This window comes from Macaca thibetana, chromosome 4 (assembly GCF_024542745.1).
Source record: "Macaca thibetana thibetana isolate TM-01 chromosome 4, ASM2454274v1, whole genome shotgun sequence".
NCBI classification, from domain to species: domain Eukaryota; kingdom Metazoa; phylum Chordata; class Mammalia; order Primates; family Cercopithecidae; genus Macaca; species Macaca thibetana.
In genome coordinates, this window is record NC_065581.1 from 106,400,519 (window position 1) to 106,421,507 (window position 20,989).

The window sequence follows — 20,989 nt, forward strand, 5'->3', positions numbered from 1 at the left end:
GGCTTAGGGTGGGGACATGGCATTGTCCTCACAGGCTGAAATCATCACATTTGAAAGCTGGAACAAGCATCTTTTGAATGGGCATAACGTGATTGCTGGGCCAATTTCTGCAGAACGGAGTGACAGGTCACTGTGCCCTCCCGGATGCAGGCTGCCTGCCGCCTTCCTGCAGCATCCCCCTGCTTCCTGAGGACCAGGGCACTGATGCTCAGTTCAGCCTTCAAGTGCCGGGAAACCTGTCGTCCCCCCAGGGCACTCCTGGGAGAATGAACGCAGACGAATTTTTAAACAGCAGAATGAGTGTGTGTTTGTGTGTGTTTGATAATGGTCCAAGCTTTAATAGCATGGTAAAATATTTACTTTACTTTTTATAGCTAGCATGTAATCAATCGCTAACACACTGAAAGAAGCTAGAAACACCACCATCTACTCAGCCACAGCTAGAAGGAACCATTCAACATTTACAAACATAAGTGTATACATATTTATGTACGTGTCACATATAGGTTCATGGGAAATGCAGAGTCATCACCTCGCCAGGTGAGCTGCCCCCTGACCATCCCTCCTGCCCAACAGAAGTGGGCGCCCCTGGGGGCATCATCGCTCATTTCCTCTGATGCTGGGTTTCTTTTTCAAGCCACAGAGGACAGGGCTGTGGGCTTCTCTCTGGTTTTGGTTTTTAAGACATTAATAATCTAACAAATTGGCCCATTCAAGTTAATCTCCCTCTTGACCCTGAATAGCCTTGATTCATTTCGCCAAAATTCCCAATCCCCTATTGGATAAATGATGCCAAGTGTGTACCAGGGACAGGGTTGGAGGTGGGGAAATTGATAATAAATATTAAGTAAATGTCCATTATGTGAAGACAAGTGAGTGGTGATCCTGGCTTCTGGGATTTTTTCATAATGAGGTGGGAAGAAGGGCTGGTCACAGGAGAGCGGCAACCACTGAATTAGGAAATGTTAGAAGTGGGAGGCCTCTGAAGACCATGATTTTCCTTTCCAGGGGAAGGAGTTGGGAATGGACTGGGCCACACATGGGACCGGAGTGAGGGCTGAGCTGGATTCACGGTCACCCGTGGAACACCCTTCTCATCAGGGCCAACTCCTTCCTGGGGCTTCTGGGGAGCAGGTGGAAGGAGGCAAGGAGCAGAGACGGTTTGGAAAGCTGTGGAAGCTCCTTTGTGGGGCTGTCACTTTAGCCTCACAGGTAGCGTGGCCAAGGAGAATCCCTGTGAGTTGGTGCCTGTGCACGTGTGTGGTTGTGTAAGGACGGCACTGCCCCACTAATTACAAATTGCAGGTGGGTACAAGTAGTTAGGTGGTTCAAAAAATCAAAACTGGTTACACAGAATGGACCTATTCCATTTTCTATACGTGCATGCAGTGTGAAAACAAAGATGGCTCCAAGATATCACAGTGCAAGAACTCTGCAGGCCTTTCGAGCATGAATTATTTTGTGACCTGTGAATTGCCTTCATTCCAAATAAAACTTGGGTGCTTTTCTTTTTCCTATCTTCTTTTCTTTTATATAAAATGGCAACTCTTTCCCAGGAGAAATAGCCTTTTTCCATAAATGCAAATCATTTGGGGTTACTTGTATCAATGGTCAATGTGCCTTGTCTTTCATATGGTTATAAGGAGCAGGGCCATGGCTTTGAACTTGAGTAGCTTTAGCTGTTAGATTTATGGTCTGGAAAGAAGTCAGGAGAGGAGTTGCTGTGTCCCCTGCGGCTGCCTCCATAGTGACACACTCCCTAAGTCCAGAGCCAGTTCCCTTCTAGGCGATCAATGAAAGTGAACAAAGTGGTCATTTTCTTAATTTCATTCTGATTAGTGTCCAGGGAAGGATGATGACCTACATGATCTCAGCCCAAACCGTAAGCCGATTTCTCCTCCTCATTTTCTGATACCTTTACTAGGACCTCAAGTTGCACTTCTGGGATTGAGTGACACGTTAACACGGAGGGAAGCCCAGAAGACGCCCGACAGAACCCCTTCTCCCTGAGCGTCCCCTCCCCTCTCCCTACTTCCAATCAACTGTTGCGCGGCAAACTGCAAACGTACAGCAAATTCCACTAAGATGGTGTCAAAAAGAGAGAATTAAAGAAAAAACATGATGGAAAGCTCGCCTCTTATCTAAGAAATCATTCTATAAATATCTCCCAGTTCAAAGATTTGACTTTTGGTTGTTTGGGGACTATTCCTCACTAGGGATATTTCAAGAAAAAACTCTCCCCATCTGGATGATTTTGTTTTCATTTATGCTATTAAGGATAACTGTACGCAGATCCAAAATAACAGAGGACGTCATTTTATTGGCTGTCCACGGGAAGTTTCATCACACACGGAGGTGAAGACTGTGGGGGGCGCGGCACACAATACCTCAACACGAGACCGCATCGAGCGGCCAAACAGAAGGTGAAATGACCCCCGACACGACGGAACCCCAGCCACCCTCTGCAGCCCTGGTGCCACCTTTCCACAGATGCCGCAGCCCAATAAGCTGAGTGAGGACACTGTCCATCAGTCTCGGTTCGTTGCACTGTCTTCCAACAAAACAGCACTTAAAAATTCACAAAATTAAAAAAAGAAAAAGAAAGCAGCACTTCCTTGGAAACAGCAACACCACTGTAACACAGACGGCAGCGTGGCATGCAGATCCACACCTGGTCGGTTTTTTCCCTTTAGGATTTTTTTTTTCTTTTTTTTAAATTAACAAATGGAATGGCATGTCTGTTTCAAATATTAGTAGCATAACACGTAAGTGCAGTTGCAGTCTGGCCACAAGCGTCAGAAGCCTTCCGTGTGTCTGTCACGAGGGCGGGCAGACACACTCCGATTCTACCCCTGGAGGGTCCCCGTCCCCAGGCCCACCAAAAGAAAGCAGCGACTTCTCTGTTTCCATTGGTGTCAAAGCACTCAGGTTGGGGAAGAAAATTCAAATGAAACCAAGCTCTCAGCATCCGGGGTCGGCCGCCCTGTGCCGTTCTAAGTGGTCTCTGTCCCCCAGACCTGGGGCTGTTATCTCCACCGCGGCATTGGCTGGGGGAGTCGCTGTGGAGCACACCCCTCCGCTCACTCCTGCTGCCCGTGGAGGAGCCTCTGGTGCCTCCCCAGCCTGGGGCCACACGGGTCACACGGAGCTGAGCTTCACCAGGCCGCGCACAGAGTCCTCGTGCAGGGAGTCCTGGCTGGCCAGGCCCAGCACATGCATGGTGCGGCTGTGCGCCAGGGGGCTGCCCGCCGCCAGCAGCCTGGGGGGTGAGGGCGCCTCATCGGGCGTCAGGAACTGGTGGCCCATGTGCTCATCTTTCCGGGGCATCACGTCCGCGAGCGTGGCCTCGGCGAGGTTGGGCATGGAGGCGGGCGGCGTGGGCGGGCCCAGTGTGAGGCTGGCGCAGGGCGTGCCCAGGCCAGGCTTCCCGGGTAGGTGCAGCTCGTCGCTGGTGAGGCTGGGCTCGCTCTGCAGCAGGGGGGTGGCCGCGGCCTGCAAAACGAATTTGGTGCTCTGAATGCACTGGTCTTGGTCGCACTGGAGAGCGGGAGGCGCCAGCAAAGAGAAGGTGGAGAGGAGGGGGCAGAGGTGGGGAGGGACGGGGACAGGGCATGGGCGGGGAGGGGGGGGGTGCGAGAAGAGAGAAACCGTTAGTGACACCTCAGTCAGCCAGGCAGGGAGCGCGTAGAGTGGCCCAGGTGCATTGGGAGAGACACCCAGGGCCTGGTGCTGCAATCGCCTCTGCTCAAATGAAGTTACCACGGGTGCCCGGTCATAACATGCAGCACTGATCATGAAGCCAGTGGCCTTGGTTCCCAATTTAAAGGACACAATTGAAAAATCTCTTGGACAGAGTCACAGGCCACCTACAGCAGTGGGTGGCTGTTTCTTGTATGCTGAAAACCATTTTTTAAACCACATTGTTTTAAAAATACAGGGGTTGTACACCCGTGTTCATAGCAATGTTATTGATAGTAAGTCAAAAGTCAAAAGCAACTCAAGTGTCCACTGATGAACGACAGCAGGGACAAGGTGCAGTGTAGACACACAATGTTAGTGATTCAGCCTTAAAAAGGAAGTGCATTCGGACACATCCACTAGATGGGTGGACCTTGAGGACAGCATGCTAAGTGAAACAAGCCAGTCACAAAAAGACGAATAACTGTGATTCCACTGATACGAGGTCCTTGGAGGGTCATGTTCTTAGAGAGAAGGAAGAATGGTGGCTGCTGGGGTGGGGGACGGGAGGAGGAGGGAGCTGGTGTTTAAGGCATGCAGAGTTTCGGCCAGGGAAGATGAAGAAGCCCTGGAGATGGGTGGTGGTGGTGGTTGCAGAACAACATCAGCGGATTTAATACCACTGAACTTATACTTACAAATGGTTAAAATGGCCAATATTATGCCGTGTCTATTTTACTACCAAAAACAGAGAGAAAAGTACATGGGTGACAGAAGCCCTTGAGGGTCTGATCAGATTGTTTGGTAAAAGCCTAGAATTCTCCACTGCTAAATTTCCAACAGCTTCAAGAGCCATTCCCCAAGCCTCTGTGGTCTGAGAATGCCCACACTTGAGAAGACGTTTCCTATTCTTCCACTTAAGTCACATGACATCTGCCTTGTGTCCTGTTTCCCTTTGCTCACTGGGCCAAGAAGATAGTGTAAGCACTTGTTCAGCCTATGCAACGGGCACCCCGATAGCTCTGCAGACCCTCTCCTTGAACTATGGGCAACTTTCAGAACAGCTAGAAGATACTTAACGGGACTTGGACACCTTCAACTTAAGCCTGTGCAGCACCTTCTCAGTGAGATTCAGGAGCAGTGTTTCGATGGGAAGGAGGAGGAATAGGCATGGATATTAGGGGAGCAACTTGGGACTCTGTGCCCAAGCTTGAAACTGGCTGCTCCGCTCCACTTCTGCAGAGTTCTTACAACGAGCTTGCTTCCCCTCTTCACAAATGAAGACCCTGGGACACGGATGGGTTGGGCAGCACGATCAAGACCTTACAGATGAAAGTAAGAGATGGATCCAGGATTTGAAGCTGGGGTAGACCTCTTTCCACTATTAGGCATTTGACACAGCAGATGCTTAATAAATGTTATTTGGTCTTTCATCGCCTCCTCTTTATCAGAAGGCTAGAGTTACTTAAGAACTACTCACCAATGGCTTTGTGATTTAGGTGTGCCAACCTCTTCCTGATAAGAGACATGCCCAGAACTGCCATTGCTCATACCCCTGCAGCCGGAGCCGTGCAGGGCCAACATGCACAATACAGCCTCGACTGGAGGGAGGAAGTTCAGCCGAAGCCGATCCCAAGGTGCTTATTTCGTGCAGTGCACGCTTCCTTCCCTTCCTCATGGGTTTCTTTCTAAAATCACAAGTAGTAGGCAGGCCACCCCTGAGCCACCCTCCAGCCTAGAAGAGCAGGTTGAGGGGCTGCAGTCTTCAGAAATCTGCAGGTTTTAGATGCTCAAAGACTAGGTCCTAGGCAAGAGTAAAGCTCATAGTGGAGTTATGAAGAGGGCAAGCAAGTCTCACGGAAGATCCTTGCTTTTCTGTGGCTTCAACCCGGGTAGTGAAATTGCAAAACACTGAGAAGCTGGGTAAAGCCTGAGAAAGAAAGGTGTCAAAGTGGGGTCCGGGGGAGCGGAGGGGAGTGGGGTTATTCAGAGGAAAGGAAAGGCCATTAGAAACTACTTGGGAGGCGGGCTGGGCGCGGTGGCTCATGCCTATCATCCCAGCACTTTGGGAGGCTAAGGCAGGCAGGATCACCTGAGCTCAGGAGTTCGAGACCAGCCTGGGCAACATGGCAAAACCTCATCTCTACAAAAAAATACAAAAATTAGCTGGGCATGGTGGCACACAAATGTAGTCCCAGCTGCTCAGGAGGCTGAGGCAGGAGAATCACTTGAGCCCAGGAGGCAGAGGTTCCAGTGAGCTGAGATCGTGCCACTGTACTCCAGCCTGGGCGATAGAGCAAGACCCTGTCTCTAAATAAATAAATAAATAAAAAGTACTTGGAAGGGGCTGACTGTGAAGTGTTAACAATCCTTTAATGCACTCATTTTTCTACTCATCACCAGAATCATCTGTGCCACAGCGGTGCTTCTCCAAGCTGTCAGGTGGGCAACAGAGTCGCTTTCTCTGTCTTGCAGGGAATTTCAGCTCAGGGTGCAGGTCCCTTCTGGTGGGGGCTACTGAGCAGGAGGCTGTCAGGCTGCAGAGAGCTGTGGCCTGTGTAGGCTGCTTGCACTCTCCCATGCTGTCAGCTCTGCTCAGAACATGGGCTCAGTCTTGACAGGGCAGAGGTGGAGGCAGACCAGCCTCACTGATTAAACATTCACCTTCTGGAAACTATACCAGGGTTTGGATAGACTGAGCTTTGCAAAGAATGTTTTATGAACATCACCGTTTCGTATTCTTCCTGACAGAGGCAGCTGAGCCACAGCGGCACTCCCATTTCCTGTAACTGCGCACAGCCTCCAGCAGGCCGGGCCTGGGAATGAGCCCAGGACTGAGCTGCCGCTTCAGAGAGTTCGGCTGGCGAGCCAGCGCTCTTGCTGGACCAAGGCATCTCGTTTTCAAGCTTCCCCTCTGGAGCCCTCACTCATCCTAATGCTTTCTGTCCACACAATACCCCCCGGCTCTCAGGAATAAGGAAATTGCAAATTAGATTTGCTTGTCTCTGTTGACCTGAAGAAAGTCTTTTCCACTGAAGACTAATTGGCATATTCTGTTTTAGGGATCAGCCCAAGTACTTCTGACTGACTCTCACAGACTCACAGAAAAATATGTTTGAGGGTGGAGCTAGAGGCGATGGTCAAGGTCACACAGTAGGAGCCTGAGGGCAGACGAGGGCTCCTCTCCTCCCAACTCTGTCTCTTTCACCTTCCCTCTGGGAAGAGGTGGGCTCTCCTCATCCCTGTGTTTATTTCACCCTCCCTCTCTGGGGAGAGGTGGGCTCTCTTCCACTTTCTGTCTTTTTCCCCCTCTCTTGTCCATTCTTCTACTCTGCACTACCCCATCAGCTACTGGCCCTTTTCCTCTCCCCTGATCACCTCTCTGCCACCTAAGCCTGCAAAGAGCTCCTGCACACCCGTGAGAACCTTCTCGGAGAAGGTGGTTGTCAGCAGCGGTTGGTTAAGCTCCTGAGAGCTTGTGTTCCCTGTTGGGGTTGATGCAGAGTTGGGTGCACTTTGGAGACTTCTATTTGCAAACATCCTTTGCTAACTTAAAACACAGATAACAGCCCTAGAGGTGGCTTTACTGGGAACCTAATGATGCTTCAGGCTCCTTTACTTACACAGCCTCTTTCCAAGGCCTCGTTCTCTGCATACTTAAGAAAAAGCATATCTCATGGAGATTTGCTTTTTCTTAAAGGGGGTCTCCCATGGCATGGTTCAGACTGCTCCAATCCTGGCCCACTCCAGCCATACCTATTGGCACTTTGCCATGCTCTACCTACGACTCGTTAAGAACTGGAGTAAACACTGTGTGGGCCTCACTGGCCAGGACCTTGTTGGAAATGCTCTTGAGTTTGTCAAAGGCTTAAGGACTTGAAGAAGGTGTGAAATAATATTTGTGAAAGAAAAAGTTTAGCCTAAGCCGTTTAATTTTTTTGTGTTTTGTTTTTGTGAGATGGAGCCTCACTCTGTCACCCAGGCTGGAGTGCAGTGGCACGATCTTGGCTCACTGCAGCCTCTGCCTCCCAGGTTCAAGCAATTCTCCTACCTCAGCCTTCCGAGAAGCTGGGATTACAGGCATGCACCACCATGCCTGGCTAATTTTTGTATTTTTTTTTTTTTTTTTTAGTGGAGATGGGGTTTTACCACGTTGGCCAGGCTGGTCTTGAACTCCTGACCTCAAGTGATCCGCAGACCTCCCGAAGTGCTGAGATGACAGGTGTGAGCCACCGTGCCCAGCCTGTAAGCCATTTAATTTAAAAAATCTATATGGAAGTCACTCAGAAATGTTTTCCAAATGACTCTTTGGAACCCTGACTTACCCGATGATAAGCACCTCTTCTACGCAGATTTGTTTAAACATCTTAAAAGATGACTGTCTTTTTAAGTCTAGCTATGGGTGTTTCCCCTGATAGAGGGAAGGCTTTCATATCAACCATGAGCCTACTGTCTGTGCCCTCCCCAGCTTTCCTGCTGAGGTGATAGCAGGGGGCAGGGCCACTGGCACCAGGCACCTAAGTGTCTGAGTCCTGTGTGTAGTTCACAGCTTTGAAGACACTCTGCCACATTCAAACCGATTTCCATTTAGAAGGCAAATCTCAGCTGGGGCACACCGGGACCAGGCTCTGTTCTGCAGGGTGTCACCCATCTAAATCTCCTGTTGGCTCAGAAGAGGGCACTGGCGTGGACAGAGCAGAATTTTGTCAGATTCCAACCAAGGGTAGTGCAATGACTCTACTGACTGGAATTTACAATTCTCATTAAATGCTCTCAAAACGTCGCCTGTTTTGAACATATGCTTCTTAGAAAAAACTTAGATATCAAATGACTCAGGGATACCTGATTTTTTAAAAAGAGCTTTTCCTAATTTTCCACTCTGCCAGAATTCCAAGGACGATGGCTGTAATTCCCATTTGAGAAAGTCATGGGGAAAATGGCCAATATTTTCAGGGTTACTGTGGAGATGACCATGACAAATATTCTTACACTTCTCCCTCTCTCTCTCTCTCTTTTTTTTTTTTGTAACTTTTGCTTCTAATTCTTATTTGCCCATTTCTTGTTGACTTTTCTACTTAACTTTCTTGCTCTCTGCACTCACCAACTCTCTTCCCTCTATCCTTTTTCCGCATTGATTTCTCTCCCACTTCTGCTTTTTCCGTCTTCTCTTTTTCTTGTCTCTTCCTTTCTACCTCTCTCTTTTACTTTGAACCTTTTTCCCTCCACCACCCAGGCTTCCTGGCTTTTCATCTGAGGACCCTTTAATCTTCTGCCAGTAGAGGGAGACATCACCGCTCGCTTTTTTCTCTTATAATTTGGTGGCTAACACCGAGAAGCCGTTGGGTATGCTTGAATTGATCTAACCAGTTATAAAATCCTAAGGAAAAACGGCCGACCACTTGGATATCTGACAGTGACAGTCCATCTACTCTGAACAGCAAATTGAGATACTCATGTTTTTATTCCAAAACAACCTTTTAAAAGTTCATATTTATCAAATATTAGGTTGAATCATATGACATGACCAATTTTTAAGGTCAAAAATTGGTCGAATGCTGGATGCTAATAGAATAGAAGCTTGATTTCTTGTAAGAGTGTCTATGAAAAGACCTTTCTGCTGGCAGCATAAAAATCCCACTGTCTAAAGTGCTGGAGCTTTTGCTGTCATTGCAGTAAGTCACTGTGACAACTGATTTACTGCCCAAATGAAGCGTCAGCATTTAACTTGCAAAGCAGTTTATGGTTTCAGACGTCTGGATGTCACACACATTAGCACTTAATGTTACAATTTAAAAACGCCATAGAGATCATTTACTTTTTGTTTCTGCAGATTCTCATATAAAATTGCTCATGTTGGAATACATTTTATTTTACCCTAGCTGACTTCTTGTCTGAAAAAACCGAGTGTACAGATGCTACTAAAAGCAAAACTAGGAGCTTTCTAGATGGCCTGTGTACAAATTAAGAGTGAGTGAAATTATGTATTTCTTTTGCTCCGATTCTGTCAAAAGCATTAGCGTTAGGCATCATTTATTTCTGCTTGGCTGTGAAGCTCTGTTCTGGGGTCTTATGAATGCTTATTGACAGTTATAGAAACACCACAATCTTCTAAAGTCCACCTAAAATGTAGGTGCAGTTTCGAAGGAGAGCTTTTTTGTATTCTTTTATTTAACATTATCATTTACGTTTGCCTAAGTTATTTTTTTTCCTTCTACCTTTGATTTTTCAGGTTACATGGAGCGTTCTTCTGTGATACTAGTTTAATAAATGATGCAACTGCTGGTTTCATCTTGTTTTGATACTGGATTGGGGGATTTAAAATGTTAGGTTAAGTAAATATGGTAAATGATTTTCTAAAAACAAAATTGTAGCAATGATGCACCACGTTACTATCTTTGCATTTAGCATGTGATCCCAAAGGACCTTTGTAGCAACAAGTGCCAGATACAAGCATAAACGATGACATCAATGCTATACAGAAGTTAAATTATTTGACAATCAAACGAGGTATGCACACTAAAAAGTGGATCATAACTGGATGTCGTGAGTATGTCATGCATATACATTGTCCTAGATAGAACTTCGATGTTAGCTAATAATAAAAGCCAATAATGAGGGAAGCAGGAATAATCAAAATGTGGTCCTCGGCTGGCTCTGAGTTATTTGCACATACTTCTAGTATGGCTCCTTGGAATTTCATAGGGGTTCAGAGGGCAAGAGATACTTGGGGTCACATGCATCATCTTACTGCTTTAGATGCCACATTGTTGCTTCTCTAACATTTTCTTCCTTGAGAATTTGTAGTAGAGGGAAAATCTCACAGGCACTGAATAACCACCCCCGTCCCCTACTCGTGAGAGAGGATACGCTAACACTGGATCTTCCCATTCTTGAGATCATAAATAAGACCTCAGTAGGTACTTTGATGTCAGCTTTCTATCAATATTTATCTAATTTTTTTGACCTGCAATATCAGGGTGTTTATCTAGATGTAAAATTATAAAGCCTTTATCTCTAATTGCTAAGATACTGTGTATTTCCTTAGGAACACATTTTCTATCATTCAAGAAATACGTTTCTTATCCAGATACTGGTCCTAAAATAAAATGGCAGGCAAAAATTTGACCAAAGATACCCAGGGCCTCTTTCCCTCCAGCCTTTCTCTCCTCTGCAAATGGAACATGCTGAGTCTGATGCTAAATCTGTCTCCAAAGGCTCCTCCTTCAAAGTAAGCACTGGAAATGGCTTTAGGTCAGAGTAGTCCTACCACATGGCTAATCCAGTGTTTATTGTGGTAGAGTGGGTAGCAAACAGCCCATGTCTGGAACATATGGCAACATGAGTTGTAACATGTCCTCTAATTATAGAGACAAAGCTTCTACTTCCAGGAATGCTGGAGAACTGACACTGGACCAGCTTTCAGCCTGTATATAAGGGAGTATATGAAACTGGCCAAAGTACAGGAGGCAAATGGTTTCCAGTAGCGCACAACGGGCAGCGCAAGACTGTAATCCCTGAGGGGAGGGAGACTCACAAGGTAAGCCCCACAACCAGCCAGTTCTTTTCTTGGGGAAAGTTCCCCAACCACTGCACAGAGCTGGAGTCTGAGCAGACCACAGTTGTTCGGCTATAGAGAAAACAGAGGTCGGAGTGTGAGAAAAACAAAGTGGCTGGATCTGCAGGGCAGGAAACTGGAGAAGAGGATGCCATTCAGAGAGGGAGGACCAGAAGTCCTAGTGGGGGTTCCAAGGGCTGTAGCCAAAGGCTGTGCTGTGCATGTGCAGGGTGAGAATTCTCTGCCCCAAGGCTTATAAGACAGCAGCTGCAATGGGGTTGAAAGAGAAATAGAGATACTTGAGGTTGAGACAAGTAGTGCATTAGGGACACTGATGTCATGAACACCTCCAACACACTGTTAACACCCCTAGGATCCCAAAGACATCAGAAGGCTGTGCCTTAGGAGTAAGAATCATGCCCTAAAGTAAGACCCCAGGTCCATCCTAACAAAGCTTGAAACCAAACAATCTTCAGAGAAGACATAATTTGGAGGTTGAGTTCCAACAAATTAAAGAAGTCTGGAAAACACTTTGGACTTTCCACAGATCTGTACTAACAAAATATAATATAAGCCGACACATGTTCAAGGTGACCAGCCAGTAACTGAACTGCTTACTGTAACAGGAGCAACACTCTTTGGCGTCAGGTAACAACATCAACAGTTTCTATACCATGTATCTAAAATGTTCTGTAGTCAACAAAATATTAATAGACATACAAAGAAATGGGAAAATATGATAGAACCAAATCAAAACTTTAGAACTAAAAAGTATAATAAACAAAATGAAAAATTATCTGGATGAGATTAGCAGTAGACTGGATATGGCAGAAGAACCGGTGAACATGAAGAGAGATCCAGAGAAATTATCCAGTCTGAAGAGCTGAGAGAGGTGCTGAAAGAAAATGCACAGAGCCTCAGGGACCTATCCTCTGGGTCAAGGTCAAATGGTCTAACACGTGTATCACTGGAGTCCCAGGAGCAAGGAGAATGAATCAAGGCAGAGAAAAAAAAAAGTGAAGACGTAAGGGCCTAAAGCATCCCAACTGGATGACAACAATAACTTACAGGCCCAAAGAAACTGAAAGAACTCTAAGCAGTGTAACAGCAGAGATCACCCGTGGGCCAGGTCAGTAATTCACATGGATACTGACATGTTTCCACATGGACAAGCCTTTTGCCTGATCTCAACTAGACTGGTCTGAAGTGCTACAAATGGTTTTGACTTCAGGGAGCAAGTAGAAAGAAAAAAGCGTGAGTTTAATGTGTCATCGACTAACACTGTCATTTGTAACAGAGAGGAAACTGCTGATGCTGGATAGATGTGCTGATCAGGTTGCAGGTTAGATTATGAAGAGGTTGCACATTCGGTTTCACAGCCTGGTTTTGTGACTGACCGCAACCGATTAATCATCCTTGGGCAGAGAAAGCCTGTGGGGTGTGGCTTCCTCAGCCCTGGGAGGAGCCTTCAGGCCTACCAGGGAGACTTCTGGTGTCGGGGTTAGGAAGAGTATTTTCCATGGAGTCAGACTGCCAAGCGTGAGATCACGGCGTGGCCACTGGTTATCTCTGTCACACACTTAACATCCCTGAGTCTCAGTCTCCTCAATGGGGCAATCAGAGTATCCCCATGAGATGGTTTTGTGAGGACTAGACGAGATGATGATTATGTAAAGCACTGAGCCCAGTGTCCGGCACACAGGAGACGATCTCTTTCTCTCTCCTTTCTCTTTCTCTTTCTTGTTTAACCAACATTTGCTGAAACCAACTATCATAGGGACTATTCTAGACTCCGGGTAGATGTGCTAAACAAATAGCACTGAAGCACTCAATTATTATTATTAAAGCCTGAGGCATTTTTAATAGAAGGTAAAATATTCATTGACAATTGAAATTCATAAATCCTTGAAGTTTGGCTGAAGCTCCCCTTCATGTAAAAATGACTAATGCTTGGTAACTTCCTAGCACAGGCTTTCACAGGGGAGCGTGGGTAAGGGTAATGGGTTGTGGGGACTGAAAGAGTGTGGCTGAAAATCAATTTACGCACAGTCAGCCCCTGTAGATGTTTCTTTATTGACGTGCATAACATAGGGTTAAGAGCATGGGCTCTGGGGTCAAATTAGGACGTTTTTGTTAGAAAATTGTACTTAAGCTCTCCTTCCTCTGGTTTTGTTAATCTATAAAATGGAGATAATATTAGTAGCAGGCTCAGAGGGGTGCTGTGAGGGTTAGCAGAAGTTATGTACGTGGAAGGCTTGGAACAGCACGTGGTATGTCCATGTGGTATAGTCTGGGAAGTGCTGAGCCCTGTGTCGGTGTGAAGGTGGATGAACTGCAAAGAGAAGAGTCGGGAAAGAACATCGGGTCTCATGTTCTGCTTAGTGCCAGCCCTGCTTGCATGTTTCCACAGTCCTGTGAGCACGGTCCCTATACCACAGAAGCCCATAAAGAACAACCAAAGCAACAGAAAGGCCTGTTCGCCAGGCGCCCGAATGGCCGGTAAATGTACAGTCCAGTGGAACATTATCTGCTGGTGATACTGGCCTGTTGATTAGACACAATGGGTTCAAAGCCCTGACGACAGAGAAGAGTCTGCTGGAGGGGACCTCCACTGGACAGGACCCTGAAGGTCGATGTTCAGCCCTTGCCATTAATTTCATCCCACCAGCTACCTGGGAGGCTGAGGCAGGAGAATTGCTTGAGCCCAGGAGGTGCATGTGTCAGTGAGCCAAGATTGCGTCACTGCCTGTCCAGCATTGCGAGGAGATGCTCCCTGTCCCAAGTCTGACATCTCTGGGTGGGGACTCCCGGTCCTGGGCCGTTCCCTCTTGGATTGAGTAGAGTCTGAATCCCAGACCCACTCTCTGGTCCTAGTTGTGACCTGTGGGGCCACACAGAACACATCTCATCCTCTCCTGCTGATGTTCTCATGGCACTTGGGGTAGTCCAACAGGCGGTAGAAGCCTTGAGACCAAAAGGACTTCTTCCAGAAGCAACCTGGGTTTCTCACAGCAAGGGGAAGGCATGGGACTCCAAGCTAATTAGACTTTTAAATTTATTCATCTATGAGCAACTTACTTTGTAATTGGTAACAATTTCCATGTAATCATATATGTGGCTTGGGGATTCTGATGAAGTAAGAAAAACCCAGTGTACAAATCATTTCTAAACTGTCATAAAAGTTTCATGAGTGCTAAGTTTAACAATTAATGAAGTTAACATATTCATGTGTCTCAAAGACATTAAGCATTTATCAATTTTGATTTTGCAGTTTTCTTTTCATGTTTTAGAGCTTGTAATTTTTTTTCCAGGTCTTACACTTTTTTATAGTTCCTGGAAAAGTGCATGGGCACTTGCCTACAGTGTCTGATGGCTTGAATGACCATGACATCTGTCTCTTGGTTCACAGATTAATTTCATCCCACCATGGTCATAACTTTGTGGAACCATGACATGTCACTATATCAAAGAGAACTCCTTCCCTCTAGCTCCTAGTTCCCCATTCAGGATGGAGATCTTTGGAGATGTGGCAAAATTGGAGGATGGAAGGAATGAGGAAAAGAAGTTGGAACAAATTAATATTTGTTAAGAACCTCCTGTGAGTGAGCCCCTGCAAGGAGAATTTGCACATACTTTCAACTGAACGTTTAAAAACCACCTCCAGGCCAGGTGTTGGGGCTCATGCCTGTAATCCCAGCACTTTGGGAGGCCAAGACAAGTGGATTACTTGAGGTCAGGAGGTCAAGACCATCCTGACCAACATGGTGAAACCCTGTCTCTACTAAAAATACAAAAATTAGCCAGGCATGGTGGCATGCACCTGTAATCCCAGCTACATGGGGGGCTGAGGCAGGAGAATCGCTTGAACCCAGGAGGTCAAGAGTGCAGTGAGCAGAGGTCATGCTACTGCACTCCAGCCTGGGTGACAGAGTGAGACTCTGTCTCAAAAAAAAAAAAAAATAAAAATAAAAATAAAATAAAATAAAATAAAATAAATAAAGGGGTAAGTTAGAAAATGTATGTCTCAGTGCTCTGTAAATTGCAAAGCTCTATATAAATACAATTCTCTGTCTTTATTAATTTGCAATCTGGCCTGCCATGTCTGGGGACAATAACTCCTTCATTACTCCACGTACAGAGTTCTGATTTGGGGTCCTGCTTATGCTTTTCCAAGATTATCAAAAATTAGCCAGGCATGGTGGTGTATGCCTGCAGCCCAGCTACCTGGGATGCTGAGGCAGGAGAATTGCTTGAGACCAGGAGGTGGATGTGTCAGTGAGCCAAGATTGCACCACTGCACTCCAGCCTGGGCGACACAGTGAGACTCCGTCTCAAAAAAACAAAACAAAACAAAACAAGCACCTCCAGTTTATTAGGTCATAAACTGTTGATGGCAAGAGGAAATAGAATCTCTGTCAATCCTTACCACAGGCCAGGGAGGTGAACATCAGTATCACTTTCTTCATTTTACGGTTTAGGGATTTAAGGCTCTTGGGATTAAGTGACTTGCCTAAGATCACCCAGCCCCAAAGTGTCAGGGCTGGCAAAGGTCAGAGCCAGCCCAGGTGCTCTGACCCCACAGCTGTTCTCTGACACTCCCCACTGCATAGGCTATTTGCAAAGCTTTTCCTTCCATTATCTTTCAGGATTATCTTATTCTGTTGTTCTTACTTGTGTCCAATTAGACCAAGGAGAAACTTCACTTGAACTGGTGGGGACACAGCTGGCAGAGGTGGGCATAGAGAAAGGAAAATGTAATGAATGCTGATTTCAAAAAATAATTTTCCAGCATGTAAGATGAAATTGGACTAGTATCTCAGATGACAAACATGAGTAAGTCTTACAGGTTTTTTGAAATGCCGGAGTGACTGATACTTCTAGGCTAGCTGACAAAAGGGATTCACGTCTCCACTGTTTCCAAGTGACTTTCTACCAACCAGACCATTTCTCTATCGACACAGGAAGCAAACCTTCCCTGAGCGTTCCATCCAGCTACCTGCTGGGCTGCTCCCCACCACCCCCAGGTATCCGTGGCACCCACATTCCACATGCCTAAGTCAACTTCCCCGCAACTTGCACCCCCTCTTGAAACACCAAGACGCTTTGCCCCACACATGCCTGTGCTTTGTTTGCTTGAAACATCCCTCCCGCCTTTGGGTGGCGAATTCTCAGATGTCATCCCCTCCAGGAAACTTTGCCTGAAACCTAAGTGCTCTTTGTCGAAGCTCCCCCGCCCCTCCCTCAACGGTCTGTCACATTCTAGCACATTCTGTTCAAATCCTCCGAATACCCATTTCTCTGAATAGACCATGTGTTACTTGAATGAAACTGACCTAAGGTTTTTCAAGATAAAAGAAACTTATTTGTGCCAAAGCAAATAATGGCTCAAAATTATTCCATTTAACTGAAACGTTTGGAGAGAACAAGAGAATCTGAAGGCTGTGTCGATGGTTCTCAACACTGGCTGCCAATTAAAGTCTTTTCCAGTTCCATAGCACCACCAAGGCCTGGCTGCCCACCCTGGGATTCCGACTTAACTGGATGCAGAGATCAGTACTGTGATTCTAATGAGTGTCCTGGGCTGAGGAGCAACAGATTGTAATAAATTATCCCTCAGCTCCTAGACACAGGGCCAGGTCTGAAGAGGGTCACCTTTCCAACTTGAGGGCTTTTCAAATGGAAATATGACATGTAACAGAAAGCACCTGGGCCAGGCACTGCGGCTCATGCCTCTAATCCCAACACTTTGGGAGGCCAAGGTGGGTGGATCTCCTGAGGTCAGGAGTTCGAGACCAGCCTGGCCAACACGGTGAAACACCTTCTCTACTAAAAATACAAAAATTAGCCTGGCATGGTGGCACACGTCTGTAATCTCAGCTACTTGGGAGGCTGAGACAGAAGAATCGCTTGAACTCGGGAGGTGGAGGTTGCAGTGAGCCAAGATTGTGCCACTGCACTCCAGCCTGGGTGACAAGAGTGAGACTCCATCTCAAAAAAAAAAAAAAAAAGAAAAAAGAAAAAAAGAAAGCACATAGGCCTTCCTAGCTGTGTGACTGTGAGCAAGTTACTCAACATATGCAAGTCTCAGTTTCATCCTTTGTAAAACGAGGCTATCTTGCAGGTTGCTAATACTCTTGCAATGATAGTATCAGTATCACCAATGCTCTGTCCATTCTAGAGTGCTAAACCTCAGCAGAGACCCACCTGGCCACAGTATGCTTCTAGAGCAAATAAATTTTGTGCCGTTCTTAGAATGGCTTGAAGTTCAGCTTGCAATTCTGACTAATTTAACACTAAAGGATTTGTGTATTTGTTTTCCCATCTGTCTAATTGGGGATTGGAATGCAAAAACTCTTTTATTGATTTTGAGATCTAACTATATCCAAAACAGGAAATAAGTAAAAAGGAAGAAGACGGATTGCTTGGCAAGTTGCCAGACCACTTGCTCTTAGCGATGGTGCTGCAGGCTTTCCAAGCACAGAGGGTGGGTGCCCTGGGTGTCTATCACTGCATCACAGACCAGAAAACCATAGGGCCTCGGGACCCTTTCGGCCAGGCACTGCTGGTCATGATGTGCTGGCTCAGTCTGTGGTGGTCTTTGTTGCGTGGGATATCTGTTACCGGCAGCCGAAGCAAATCAAAGGAGAGAAATGTTATAGTTGCCCCAGAGAATTTGTATTGTTGTCTTGAAATATTTCAGATCATTTGTCCATGTTTTGACAATTCCTGGAAATTAACTGGTCTGTGTATTTCTCATGGCCTTAATATGACTCAAAGCGGGAGAAAGCAAAGCAACAGTGCGGGGCTCATGCTGGAACTCGCTCTGCTAGAGGTTCCCAGCTCTCTCGGCTGGCGTGTGCATTTCACAGAATGTTTAAACAAAATACCAATTTCTTCCCTTCAGGGCTTACTCCAAGTGCCTATTGACTTTCACTGAAGTCTTTGACTGCTTCTAATTTGTCTCTAATTTGTTTAATGGATAAATTCCTAGAAAGACACAAACTACTGAAACGGACCCAAGGAAAAAGTAAAAAATCTGAATAGACCTGTAATAAGTAGAGTGAATTAGTAATCAAAAAAATATCCACAGAGAAAGTTCAAGACCAAATGGCTTTCCTGGCAAATTGTTCCAAATCTTTAAAGGTGAATTCACACCAGTTCTTCACAAACTTTTCAAGAGACAGAAGAGTAAGAAGCACTTCTCAACTCCTTCCATGAGGCCAGTATTACCTCCTGATACCAACACCAGACGAAGACTTCACAAGAAAACTACAGACAACTCTCTTATGAATACAGATGGAAAAATCCTTAACAAAATACTAGCAAACTGAATTTAGCAACATATAAAATGGATTATACACCATGGCCAAGTGGGATGCATCCCATAAACTCAAGAAACAGGAGACAAATAAGAAAAACAACACATACTCCTACTCTCAAGGAAGTTCTGGTATGATGGTCAGACTGCACATGGCCCCACAGCACACCCCCAGTCCTGTGTCAAGTGCGGGCTTAGTCAGTTTGGGGGCTGTTGGTCAGGGTGGTTGGGAGGAGAGGAGGAGCTGAGAGTCATGGTGTTTACCTCCTTCTGGGGGTTGGAGAGCTCTTTCCTGTGCATGTGGACTGAGATGTTGTCTCTGCCCTCCTCATCTCCTGGTGGAGTTGCAAGGATCGGAGACTCACAAAAGGCTCACAGCTAAATGGGGGCTTTAGGTACAAATTAATCCCAGCTCCTATTTTGCAGATGAGGAAAACTGAGGACTAGTGAGGCAAGAGGGACCTGCCAATCATCAGGGAACTCACTGGCAGGGGCCAGAATGGGAGCTCTCATTCCCTGGTTCCCATCCTGGGCTCTTTCCCTCACACCAGTCATCTCTATTGTTTTCCATTTGCTGCAAGAGGGTCCAGTTGAGCTCACTCATCCTGCCACTCATGGATCTCAGGGAGATAATAATAGTAACAGCTGACACTTAAATAGTACTTCTCTTCTACTAGGCAAGGTTTTAAGTGCTTTACATGTCTTAACTTAATCCTCAGAAACCCTACAAGGTAAGAATATCAATGTTCCTATTTATAGATGAAAACACTGAGGCAGAGAGGTTAAGCAACTCATCAAGCTTATGCTTCTAGTAAGTGGCAGCAGTCTGGTCTCTGCAAAATGAATCCCCATCTCCAATTTTCCTCTTCCAGATGGGGATAAAAAGTCATCTTAAAGCCCGCTAGCTGACTCGAAAGCATTTACCATGTGGAAGAGACGTCTCTGTACAGCTTTTATCACTGGCTGGAACATCCTGCTTAAGGGACTTGACTCTAAAATTCTGTGCTATTACCAAATCCAGACTAGCACTCACATGTGTATGACTCCCAGGATGTTGAGATTTCTTATAGTTTTGCCTCCGTTAGGGAGACGGTAGACCATGGTACTCACTGATGGAGAGCTTCTTTACCATGAGGTCCATGGGCTTTAAGACCTTGATCCTGAAATTTCATGCACATGTCATGTGTCTGAGCCTAGACTCATGGGGCATGGATTCATTAGGGCTGTGATACTGGAGCGTTTTTGTACTGTACAGCTCCCAGGTGCACATGAGTCCTGCTCATTTCTTTACACCCGACAGTGCTTTCAAGCCTTCCCCTGGAAGCTCTCTGGAAAGATTTGTGCATGCCTGAGTAAAGGAATGAATGGCCACATGCAGTGGCTTACACCTGTAATCCCAACACTTTGGGAGGCTGAGGCAGGTGGATCGCTTGAGGTCAGGAGTTCGAGACCAGCCTGGGCAACATGGCAAAACTGTCGCTACAAAAAACGCAAAAATTAGCCAGACATGATGGTGCATGCCTGTAGTCCCAGCTACTCAGGAAGCTGAAGTGGGAGGATCACCTTGAGACCAGGAGGTGAAGATTGCAGTGAGCTGAGATCTCACCACCGTACTTCAGCCTGGGCGACAGAGTGAGAATCTGCCTTAAAAAACAAAAACAAACAAAAAATGGTGCTCTCTTCCCTTTGTGTGTATGGATGGCAAGAAGATGCTACAGGAGATGTGAAGTCACCTGCACTCACGTGTGCATGGCAGAGAGTGCACTGTCAGCCTGGGCAGGTGACCAGGGCTGCACACAGGTCCTCACTCAATCCCGCCATGATTCTGTATGCCATCAGCCTGAGGCCAGCAGTGAAGAGGCTCTGCTTCCAGGTCCAGAGCTCCTCCTGATCTGCCTGGTGCTCAGTGGCATGGTGACATCACATGCAGCTCTTTCCTGGGGTGTTCAGGCTGTCTCATCCTCAGTCACAGTGGAGAATAGGAGGGCAAGGAGCCTTGGGTTTTTTTTTTTTTTTTTTTTTTTTTTTTTTTTTTTTTTGCTATCTTCAAACTTCCTGACACAGTACTCAAGCCCACAGATGAAAAGATGCCTTAATAAGTAGTCTTACAGGCTGGGCGCGGTGACTCATGCCTGCAATCCTAGCACTTTGGGAGGCAGAGGCTGGTGGATCACTTGAGGCCAGGAGCTTGAGACCAGCTTGGTCAACATGGTGAAACCCCATCTCTACTAAAAAATAAAAAAATTAGCTGGGTGTGGTGGCGGGTGCCTGTAATCCCAGCTACTCGGGAAGCCAAGGCAGGAGAATCACTTGAACCTAGGAGACGGAGGTTACAGTGAGTGGAGATCATGCCACTGCACTCCAGCCTGGGCGACAGAGTGAGACACTATTTCCAAAAAAAAAAGTAGCCTTACACTGGATTGAGTGATAAGGGGTGA

General features: G+C 46.3%; 1 protein-coding gene across 2 annotated transcripts in view; it reads right to left on the minus strand.

Moving 5' to 3' along the window:
- Positions 1 to 340: 340 nt before the first annotated feature.
- The window catches only part of ZDHHC14 (zinc finger DHHC-type palmitoyltransferase 14), a 299,829-nt gene continuing 279,180 nt past the window's right edge, over positions 341 to 20,989 (minus strand). The window contains exon 9 of one of the 2 annotated variants that reach the window (XM_050786737.1): positions 341 to 3,492. In XM_050786737.1, the coding sequence (XP_050642694.1) occupies positions 3,139 to 3,492 (354 nt within the window). In that variant the 3' untranslated portion in view covers positions 341 to 3,138. Of the gene's footprint in view, positions 3,538 to 20,989 lie in introns of both variants that reach the window. The other variant, XM_050786736.1, reaches the window with a different exon arrangement.